Raw genomic sequence first — 12,021 nt, forward strand, 5'->3', positions numbered from 1 at the left:
ATTATCAGTCTTCATGTTAAGCTAACCGGCAGCTGTCTGTAACTTCATATTTAGCAGAAGGTAAATTAAGTGTTAATTTCCTAAATCCGCTTCTGATTTAATTATACATGTAACATTTTGTTTGTACAATTCATGGTTCACATTTTGTGATCCATTATTTGTGGTAAGCATATTGCATCTATCTGACCACACTGTATCTATCTTCTATTCAGTTGTCACCAAAACACATGCTGACACAGACATAAAGCAACAATAAATAGTTTTCTCCAAAAAAAAAAAAAAAACAGAGAGAAAGTCAGTGAACAGATTGAGAGGGGCCAGGTTTTTCCACTCCATCAACCAGCCCTGTGCACCGAGATGAGAAAACACAATATGCTGCACTTCCCTTCTCAAAAACCCGATCACTCATCAAAATGTTTTTCTACGCAATTACACCATGCTGCTATTATATCTGCAAAAACTTAATTGGATCTAGTGTCATATACAATTTATCAGTAAGTCTGTATTGTTCATGCTCCAGGGGGCACACACAAAGAGGTTTCCATTCGACATGCACCACTTGACAAACCTTTTCACATTTGGGTTAGCAGGATAAAAATCCATATATATAATACAGTACAATGCTGACAGTTTAAACCCCTGACCCAGTTTACTACAGAGAGACCACTACTAAATATCATTTCTACCTCTGAAGCGGAGTAAGTGCAACCTTGTCAGACTGGCACCATGTGTTTTCTGCAGGTCCACTGCTGTCCTGGGGTTTGTGGTCTGGTAATGGGCCCCTAGCTGCATTGACTGATGTGCATGTTCAGGGTGTGTGTGTGTCTGTGTGTGTTCATGTGCTAGATAATGGGGCCTGCTGAAGGTCTGCGGAGGACCCAACTCTGGCTGTGTTGTGATGGGCAGCTTCATACTTCGCTCCAGGCCTCCTCTATTGCCGCAGCGGACACACACACAAACATGGAAACATGCACACCCCTAACCACACTAATCTGATTGACAGAGCATGCTGTGTGCCAAGCTGTCACTCACACTTTGGTTTCCCGAGTTGTTCTCACTCTCACTCTCTATCTCACACACACACACACACACACACAAACAAGGACACTTTATTTGTTGTCACATGTAAGAAGACATCACACTTGCAGCAAAGCTGGGAGCAGAGCACTCTTACTTGTGACAAACTCACAAAGAAGATAACAGTTAGCAGGAGACAAGTCTCAGTTCACTGGAGTTTAAAAACAACTTTCTACCCTCATTAAAAGCTTACTCAGAGCTTAGTTAACCTTTCCTGGACCTCTCCTGCTTCTGCACACTGGTATAAACAACTAAGAGGGTCATTAACAAGAAAACACAGATTGGAGACAAAGCAAGAGTCAATGAGTTATCTGTAGATAAACATAAAAACACTTGAGGTCAGAGATACAGTATTCAACATCTCAGCTGCAAGATGCTGAAGGGAATATTCAACACAGCAAACAGAGGTCTTGTCACATTATTGGTAAAGGAAAAAAATAGATTATAAACAGGGTTTAATCACTGGAATGTAAATGTAATGTACCTGTAAGTTAAAAACAAAGTGCATGTAGTGAAATTGGATGAATTCATCTGCTTTTGCATTTTCATGTCAGGCCAGGTGACATCCTCTTAGAGCTTTAACACAAAAGACACCATCTACCAGGCATACATTTAGTTAATACAATAAATGCCCTCCAGCCAGTCCTGATTTGGGTCCTCTTTGGGACAGTTGTGCCATAAAAACTACTAAATCAGCAGCATCGGAACAGTTAGCAGCATCAGTGAACAGTAATGCAATGCTTTCCAGCCTTATGGTTGACATAGAGTAGGATAAAGACCCTGCAGCTAGCTGTTAAGATGTTAACAGAGCAGGATAAGGGCCCCAGGGCTGTCAGTAAGCAAGGTCAGTCTATCCCTGGGAGAGAAAGAGAAACTAAAAACAGCCCAAAACTCAGACCAAACGCACAGCGAAAGAGAGTGACAGGAACACAACCAACCTTTTGCGGTGATCTAGATGTGGGGACAGGGGACTGTGACCTCATGTTTTTAGCTGAAGAGCCTGCTGACAGATCAGAGTGAGGTAGGGAGGGGGAGAGGGAGAGAGACAGGAAGAGAGAGAGAGAGAAGAAAACAGGGCAAATTCAAATTAGACGAGCGTTTTCTTCTCTTCACCAGGATGACACAGCGTGAGTCATGCAAACATACACACATGGAGCCGAGAGGGCCAGTGGCTTAAAGCTTCAATGAATCAAATAAGCGCTGATGTTCTGCAGGTCCTTTAGGCTGCCTTAAGCTGTTTTTACATCCAACAGCTGTTACTGCTCTATGCAAAGAGGACAGCAAAAAGAGGGGAAAAACACTCCATCTGCTTATTACACTGCTGGCTTGTACTATACACGAGAAAGCACCAGGGAAGGAGTCAGGTCTGTTTAATCTGTATAGAAATAAATAACTAAAACACTGAGTTGATGAGGAAACTGTATTTGAAATGTAATGACATTATTTGGTAAAAGGACTCGGAGTGTTCAGAGTGAGAATTTCATACATGGTAACATCAGCATTTCAAGCTGGTTAAAGAAAACGTACATGAGCAGGAGCTACAGTAGGAATTAGTAGCCGAGAGCCTCAGATGAGCAAATGCCAAGAAGAGGTGGAGAAAGCACCAGTTGTCAAAAGTTGGAGAGGAAAATTAGTAGCAGTTCTTCATTTGGAGATTCACCATGATCGTTCAGTTTACCTGAGTATGGTGGTCTAGGAGGTACAGGAGGGCCTAGTAATTTGCCAACAGAGTCAGAGAAGGATGGAGCGCCCTCTTTGGCACTGTCTAGGCTCCAGCTACTGGGTGTGGGTCTCACTTACAGTACACAGAAACATCACAAGTCACGTAACAAGTCATGGGATTACACAGACAGACAGCATGAGAACAGAGTCCAAAATGGAATCACTGTAACAGATGATTTGATGACTGCAAACATTACAAATGAGACACACTGTGGGGATATTGTTTACACAACAGACCAAAGTACACATTTCCCAAAGTAAAGCATTTGCCTCAATTAACAATATTATAATTTTAAATAATAATGAATATCTGAATATTAATGTCAAGGAAATTCTTAGGATTTGCATCCAAGCTCTAAGCATTACCAAAATGTACTAACATATTGGTACCTGATTTGATTAAACTTTAAGTTTCTTTTTTTAAGCACTTATTTTATTAGTTGTATTATATTTAAACACATATATTCATGTCAACGTTGGTCTTATTTTGTCATTAGTGTTTTAGAGAAGTGACTCCTGAGCCAAGGCTTCTTATTAATTAGGAGCAAATAGAATTTGTCACATTCAATCAAACTTTTATTTCCTAACTTTATGTCAAAAAGCCATTTCAAGTGCAGTTTCTTTTATTGTCAGTACTGTATATTTTACTGACATATATATTTATATATTTGATATCTAGAGATATAATTAAAGTTTCACAGCAGAAAAGGTGACAAACACCCCTTTTATACAATCACAGGTTTTGTGTAAATTCTAGCACCTTTTGTCGTTTTCATATGCATAAAGGTGTCATGTCACCATATTGTGGCAGTTCATCTATTTCTCGCTGCATTATTTAGAGATCACATTTGACTCGCGTGGAGACGTGTGTGATTGTATGTGAGTCACAAGGAAGCTATCACATCCACACTCTTCGCTCTTTATTTTAAGGTATCTCTTCCTCATCCTTCCTTAATTGTTTCACAGGCAGCACTGGTTTATTTTATACTCTTGAGTTTTGCTGCACTTTGAAGGAAAGCAATCATCAACAGTTGAGGTGTTTTTAAATAGCATGTGGAGGGGGTCAGTTTTCAGTCTCAGTTAACAGGCACGCTTTTCCCTAAAGTGGGTAAAGTATGTAACTCGCACATCCTACGTCCATCAGCAATGCAGAGACACCACTCGCCATTATTACATTATTACTCTTTTAGTCATAGGCAAGAAGAAATGCTGCAATCCAGAGGGTGTGTTTGGTTAGAAGTCGAAGGAAAATGGAACCCAGCGTGTCTGCGTTTGAACGTGTGTCAGTGTGTGTGTGTGTGTGTGTGTGTATCCTGAGGAGCTCCCTGAAGGTGCTGTGTGAAGACAGATGCCTCCAGTCACTGTACGGTCAAACTGTCACACATACTGCATGTCTGGATAGATAAACGCCACCATGGACACTGGTCTAAGCATCAATGTGCGATAGAGAAGCTGCCTGGTACTCTGGCAGCACTGTGACTGTGCTCTGCTGATCAGAGTTTTTATAGTAACTTTTATATATATATATATATTCTACAGGAATTGTGGCTAATTGATATATGCTGCGCACTTAGTAAAAGTTTAATACTAATTCTGCTGGAGGAGATTGCTTACAAGATGAAAGTATATTTTGAGTGGAGATAAACAAGGTAAAAGACTGTGTTTTACCTTTATCTGGTGCTGAGAGGTTGGGGTCACTCCTTGGTAAAGTGGTGTCGCCTATCTGATGAGGAGGAGCTCTCTGCAGGCAAAAGAAGAAGTGCAAATTACAGTCAAATACATACAGGGTGAAATCGGTGTATTTGTGATGCACCATAAGTGCATAAAGGAATAACTGAATATAGGAAGGTAAGGATAAATAGCACAGTGTGACTTTTTGCTTAATGCATTAAAATAGGGGGGAGACACAGACGGAGACAGACAGACACAGAGAGAAACAGTGTTGAATGTGTAATGACCTTTATGTCTAGCAGCAGTGTGATATTTGTACAAGTGGATAAGCGCTTGCCCTCGAACCTCTAAAATATAAAAATGTTTTTTTCTTTTTTCACAGTTGTATTTTAATTACAGTAAATGATACAAGTGATCATTGGTTCTAATAATCAATATTTCATTAGCAGCCGACAGCAAACACTTCCATGTTGTCAGGTTGGAATAATTGTTAGGCATCCCACTATCCATTCATCTTCTTTCAAACAATTAATTTGATTCAACACAAGCAGGGTAGAAAAAAAAAGTAATCTGTGCCAGCAGCACTGACATATACATAACGGATGAATAGGTCTGAAAAGCAAACAATATTTTTCAGTAGCTTTGTCACTGAGGATGGTGGGTGTGATTGAGTTACAAACTGCCCTTCAGCAAGAGAAGAAATTGCAATATCATGTTGTTCTTGTTGCCTCTTGTTATTGTGGTAGTGAGGTAGTGAAATGTGTTTTGTGTGTGTGTTAGTGAAAATGTGGCAACACTGATCGTCTGACTTTAATAAACAATCAGTAATATCAGCTGCTCATAAAAAAAATGTAGTTTTCTGCCTTAAAAAAACATCTTGGCATGTTCCCTCATCCAGGAGGCGCATTTATCTCCAAGACAGAAGTCAGCCATTGAGATATATTGTACAATACGAAGGTGACCTTGTTTTCTGCCCCCATATGCACCTGGGCGGCTGCTGATGACAGGTGAAGCTAAGTGAGAACAACCAAAGGGTGTACAACTATTTTACTTTAATGATAGAACAGTGTGAGTTTCTCTTTAATTACCCTCCTAAAAGAAAAATATAGCACACACACACACACACACACACACACACACACACACACACACACACACACACACACACACACATCTAAACCATCTGTATATGACATATACAGTTTCAAAGTGGGAGAGTTTTCATCTCATTCTGTATTCAAATAATAAAAAAAAGATCCCTCCAGTAGCAGTAAAACACATTTTTACAGTCTAATAAGTTTATGTTTTATGGCTATGTGTTTCAAAAGTTAGGTTTTATCGTTCAGTTTAGTGTGACAGCTCTAAATACGGCAATACCTCAGGGTCACAGCTGCTGTTCTGTCAATATCATAATCTTTAGCTTCCTCCTGGTCTTAACGATGCCCATCACAGAATTTCAAGCTCAGTGATGAGATGTTGGGTACTGAAATGCACCGTGGGAGTTACAGGTAAGTTCTCACCTTATGATTTTTTTTATATACACACACACAAACAACTTCTATTTGTACCAGATAGTTCTGAACACAGTTCTTGTACTGATGACTCAACCTTGACAGCGAAGCTGCACAAACTGTGACTCACCTCACAGTAACTATGGAGAGAAGAATTAATTGCACCTTTACTTCCAGAACCAGGGTCACCTCATAAAGGTCCCCTGTAGAGCTACTGTGATTTTAAAGTACTACTGTGAAAATAGTACTACAAAGCACCACATTTGGAACAATTACATTTAGTATCCCATCCAAAAAATCTGGCTATAGTTTCTTTAGAACCACTTACAGTATATGAGAGACATACACAGGAGCTACTTTCACTTTTTAACAATGCACTTTATTTGTCTTGATGATGAAAATTCATTTCCTTTGCCTGTGTGTGAGCGTGCTAACCTGTGCAGGGTCCAAGGGGTTGGGGAAGATGGCGCTGACTGGTCTCTCTCTTGGAGACAAACAGGCGTTTTCTCTGGAATGCTTGTGTTTCTCTGCCATTTGAGGTGAACCTGGAATGCATGGTATGAGTTGTCACAGATGTAACAAACACAGACGCAAATACACAAGTGCATTTACAGGGACCAAATAGAAGAACCCACACTAGACCCACAAGTAATCAGGAATGAGGAAAGGCCAATCTCTCTTCTGTGCCGCCCCCTCCCTCCCCCCTCGACACAGTAACACATCAACAGAGATAAACACTCCCTCCACACGCTCACACCATTTTCACAGCACAGACACACACACACTAATACTCACTCACACACTCTCACTTTCTTTTCACAGCACTTTCCCTCATCTGGCATTAGCCACTGTAGAGATCTTGATCCATTAGCAAATGTGATAGCACTTGGAAGGCTATCATATGAGCATGACATCCCCATCGCTGGCTCGGATTCAGATAAGACCACACTAGCGATAATTCTCAACATGCTTTATAGGGAGACAGAGGCCACTTTTATTAGGGCGGCACCCGCTACCAGAAGCTTGCCAAAGGGGAGTGTATAAGCTTCCATAAACATCTTCATATATTCGCCCTTTTTATGATGTGGATCAGGTTGCAACACATTTGCACATTTGAACGCAGCGCGATAAGAGAGCAGACAGAACCTGAGATATTTACACTGTAGAGGAGACTGTATCGAGGTCCAACACGTATATTTCAGAGAGCTGTAATCATCTCTTACTGTCTGTCTCACATGTTTCTTTCAGCAGCATGTGCCTCTACGTCTCAGCCCATTACATTTTTCATCTCAGCTCATTTTATATTCTCTCTGTTTTTCAGACGCTAACTTTCCATTCACCACCCCCCATCCCATTGTTCTTTTTTTTTTTTTTTCTTGCCGTTTTCCTATGTGTATCCCTTAGCTGTCGTTTAACCTTACTAACCTCACCAGACAGGACACCTCAGTGGTTTGAGAGAATATCATGTCACTGAAAGGTCAAGGGTTCAGTCCCTGTGTGTTCATATGTCCAGCTGAACCTCTGCCTGTTTCCTCTGTGTGAGTCCCTCAACTGTAGATTGAAATATCATCTTAAAGCTTACGGTGCATAACACTGTAAAATGAGCCATTCTGCAGACAACAGTCTCACCTCTGGCACTGGAGGGGGCTGAGCTGGTGACGTTGGGTGAGGCTGAGTGGTTGGAGCTGAGGCTTGAGGTAGACGGACTGGGCTGTGGACAGGACAAAAAAAAAAAAAGTAAAAATGCTTAAATATGTAGAAATAAAAATAATATTTAGAGATTTACACAGATAAAATTTAAATTTAAACAGATAAAACCTTAAAAATACAGAATAGCATCTCTGGGGTGGTAGGGGTTAAAGTAGATCTTCAGTAAATTCTACTGGATCTATAGAATAAAATGTATGAGGTTCAGATATAATATCTTAATGGTTTTTCCCAGATCACTGACAACAGCCTTTTTTCCTCTCATGTTTTTCTCAGCCTGTGCTACTTCAGGCATGCCAGGTGCGGCAGACAGCTTGCCAGGAGTTGTCAGCAGCTTTCTGAATTGGCCAAATCTAGTTTAGATTACTGCCCAACTCCAGCAGGCTCCCTGGACGAACCACACAAAGCACTGTGTCCTTATTTGATATAATCATGACAATTTGTTTTGCCAGACAAAGCTCTGAACAAGCAGAGACCAAGACACAGAGAAAGGGTCAGAGGAGAAGAGAGATGAGGCTAGGACAGAGTGAGTGGGATTAAAAAGTATTGCAAGTGAAATCTGTAGGGAGCAAGAGGACAAATGTTGAGTTGTGGACTCTATCTACTACCTAACAGCTTTTGTGAGGGTGTGGAGAAGGCACCAGGGGATGGATGGATGTGTGTATGAGAGATTACCTGCATGTTGAAGACTTCATCAGAGCTTTCCGATTGCCCTGTGATGTTGCTGACTTCATTGGAGGCTTGAGATGACAGAGAGGATGAGGAGTAGCGATTCACTGCAGGGTAGCTGAGCAGTCTGAGGCAGAGAGAGGCAGAGAGAGACAGAGTGAGACGGTCATGTTGGTTTTTTGGTAAATGGAGACGGGCTTTGTTACTATGTTTCATTAGATTAGAGATTTACTCACCGAAAATTCAGCATGAAGCATGGGAAAGGAGACGAAAAGGCAGACAGGGAGGGAGAAAGACAAACAGAGAGACAAACGGGGAGAAAATGTTAGATTAGACAAAGATAATCGATCCAGCAATCGCAGCATTTCATCAAGTATTTGTCTGACAAATAGCAAAAGTGTAAAAGAAAGGTTAGAGAACAAGCACAATGGGGGTTTTAAAGGAAGGTTAAAGCAGAAGCTAAAAATCAAACACAGCCAGGTTCTGAGTCAAAAAAAATCAAAACTGAATAAGCAAAATGCGAAAATGTCACAGGGAGATTGAGGTGATGTGTGTGTGTCTTTATTCTTCTGTGCGGCTGTGCTTCCTGGGATCAGACTGTGGATGCAGAATGTCGCAGGGAGACAGTGTGGCAGGGTCACTGCACACATCAAAAGACACGCACACACACACACACGCGCGCATATACACACATATGCACGCTAAGAAAAATCCCCGTGGGTACCAGTCAGCTGCCCCCACCTACTGCATCCCCAGATGGAACCACACCCGTAAAGAACAGAAGGAAGGAGAGAGCAAAGGTATAGAGAGTGGTGTTCGGGGTGAGGTGGGGACACAAAAAAACAAAAGAAGAGAAAGAAAAAGAAATAGTACGATGAATCTAGGTGTGCAGTGAAGGGTGCACATGAGGAGAGGGCAAAGTAAGTTCAGACAATGTGAAGCAGGTATTTAAAATACATGTGGAGTTAAAGTTAAAATGTTTCTTCAGTCTCTAATAAAAAATAAATATAAATGCAACTTACATTAAAAAGCAAGACTTTTTCTTTCCTTAATGATTCAATTAATAAATAAAAACAGACATTGACACAAACAAAAAAAAAGCTGTCACCTCCGTCTGGCAACCCCTCTGCCACCGTCTGGGCTAATGATGTTGGGCACAGAGTTCCTGCATGGTCTTGGGCTTCCATTGGTGAAGTGGACTGGGCTGGCACGCACATAAGCAGGAAACTCCTGGGGTTTTTAAATTGGAGAAGAGGAAGTTCACATTATTAAATGCTTCTTTGTGCCAGCGTGAGGTATGTAAATAAAACACACACAAATGCAGATGAAGGAAGTGTGCCTAATGAGGGGTGGATTTCGCCTCGGAGAACTAAGGGGGTCATTCAGTCGGAAGTCCCTAAACACAGCAGTTGGTTGCTATTGTCATACAGAGTGAGCTTCCATAAAAGACTTCAGTTAATGATTTGAGGAAAATGATGTTACACAAATGGGATTGTTTGAATCTTCCTAATATGTGATTTATTGCCATTAATTGAAATAACTTCTGTTTAATTTGAAATGTGAATCCCTCATTAATCTACTGATATGCAGTCTTTGAAATGCATTCTTCAAGAGGTATTGAGTGTATTATACATCATCTATTGTCTTGGCCTACCTGTATGCCCAGACTGGATTTCATCAGATGAAACTGGTCCACTAACTTCTTATGGAGAGGTCTCATGTCCTGGGGAACAAACTTCTCATGCACAGCAAGGCCATACTCCAGAATATGTGCCTGTGAAATGACAGAATGAAGTAGTGAAGAGTGTTTGATTTCTTTTGTTTGCATAAACTCTATCATCATCTATACATGTTTCACTTCACATGTTCCGTTTCTCACAGACCTGTTCAAACATGAGTTCTCTCAGTCGCCCGATCTTCTCGCCGTCCTCAGGGTGATTCATAATGTAGTCCTTCACGAAAAAGGCCTGTGTAGAGACAAAATGCAGAACATCTGTTATGCTCACACCGGGAGCTGAAGCAGTAGTGCTTTCTTGCACCGCAGTGTTACCTGAATCCCCGCTGGGCTGACACAGTGAATTAGCGTCCACACATTTTTTTTTTTTTTTGTTGAATCCTAAAAAATATTCATGAGCAAAGTGAGCAAATATGCAAACGGAGCAAACTAACATCCAGCTCAAACGAGGTAAAATAGTCCTGTCTCATTCAGGGACAAGAATAAAGACATAAAACAGCTAAAAATACATTTTAAAAAGTCTCTGTGGTAAATGTTGTCAGGGGAAACTACTGACTGATTGTACTTTGATTTGTCATTTAGTCTCAGACTGTAAAAGCTCTGTATCTGTATCTTTAGCAACATCATACTTTACGTGACTTACAAACGGAGATTTCTATCCATGTCCTTTCAAGGGAGAAACAGATAAGACAAAAAAGGCCCCATCAGCTTTGAATGATGACACAGGTTTGTGCTGCATCCATACGTTAAATGTCAGATCCTCGCTGTTTACACTGCCATCGACATGATGCGATGCGTCACACATTATGGTAAATCCTTTTCAATCTAGAGCACGAGCACGAGCCAATGAAATACTTTGCTCGCAATCTGCCATTTAATCTACCACCAGAGGAAACAAAAAAAAAAAGGGACTGAAAGGTAAAGGGAAGTTCACAAAAAAAGATGAGCACAGTTCCTCTCCCAAGGACACAGCTGTCTATCTTCAAAGACACAGATCCAGATGAGAGATGAGATAAAGGCAAAAGATTTTCAGTGCTGCTTTGACATATAAGCAGAAACAAACACACACACACACCATTAGCTCGATATAAAAAAATGAATGCAACTATGGAGTGTAGACTATTAATGCTAAGACAAATAAGTAATAATATTATCTCTGAGAAACATGTTTAGATGGTAATCACATATATTAGCACTGTTACATGATACCACATTTGTCTTTTATTAAACCATGCAACCCAGAGGGATAGGATATTGAGTGTTTTATTACATCACCATGAGTTATATTACTTCTATACTTGTATACATGTATATGCATTAGTGCCAACTCAAGGTAGTGACACTAAAGAGAAGTGCAGCACATCAGTCGGAAAAGGCAGCAAAAATAATCAATAATCTTCTACAAATTATAGAAATTTCTCGTCGGGCTGCGGGGAGTGAGACGTCGCCGTGGAGTGGCTCAGTTAATCATTAAAAAAGTCCAATTAGAGAAAGAATGCTGAGGGGAGGGGAAATAAATCAGCCCGCATTCCCCCTCAAGGGCTTCAACTCAAACTAAAGCAATAAATCTGAATATTAATAATGACAATTTCTCCTTCGTTTGTAGCAAAGCAAACTTCCGCAGCTGTCAATCGACATTACACAGGGAAATGTATAGATTTTTTCTAGATGAGCTCTGTGGTGTAATGTATGCAATACTCTGCAAAGAATATGTGTTAGTAAGAGTGGCAACATATTTGCTGCAGAAATGCAGCTCAGTGTGTCCACCTCATGCAAAATAACTGAAATATGTCAAATTGTGAATGGGAACTGGTAAAAGGAAAGCTGTGCTCACTTTCTACACCATTTTTATTTTCATACAGGCACAGAAATAAGTACATGATCTTACCTACAGTGTAGCTGGTGCTATAAAGCCCCTTTATACAGTGC

The 12,021-nt window shown here is 40.6% G+C and overlaps 1 protein-coding gene across 6 annotated transcripts in view; it reads right to left on the reverse strand.

Annotated features, from left to right (window-relative positions):
• dock4b (dedicator of cytokinesis 4b) overlaps positions 1-12,021 on the reverse strand; it is an 89,822-nt gene that overhangs the window by 2,510 nt on the left and 75,291 nt on the right. For 2 of the 6 annotated variants that reach the window (XM_026362572.1, XM_026362577.1), the window contains 9 exons: positions 10,241-10,324; positions 10,012-10,131; positions 9,466-9,587; positions 8,364-8,484; positions 7,611-7,692; positions 6,417-6,526; positions 4,468-4,540; positions 2,756-2,872; positions 2,016-2,080 (listed from right to left, as the gene is read on the reverse strand). In XM_026362572.1, coding sequence (XP_026218357.1) covers positions 2,016-2,080; positions 2,756-2,872; positions 4,468-4,540; positions 6,417-6,526; positions 7,611-7,692; positions 8,364-8,484; positions 9,466-9,587; positions 10,012-10,131; positions 10,241-10,324 — 894 coding nt within the window. The remainder of the gene's footprint in view (positions 1-2,015; positions 2,081-2,755; positions 2,873-4,467; positions 4,541-6,416; positions 6,527-7,610; positions 7,693-8,363; positions 8,485-9,465; positions 9,588-10,011; positions 10,132-10,240; positions 10,325-12,021) is intronic. The other 4 variants (XM_026362578.1, XM_026362573.1, XM_026362574.1 and 1 more) reach the window with 3 other exon arrangements.

Source organism: Anabas testudineus, chromosome 23 (genome assembly GCF_900324465.2).
Source record: "Anabas testudineus chromosome 23, fAnaTes1.2, whole genome shotgun sequence".
Classification (NCBI taxonomy): domain Eukaryota; kingdom Metazoa; phylum Chordata; class Actinopteri; order Anabantiformes; family Anabantidae; genus Anabas; species Anabas testudineus.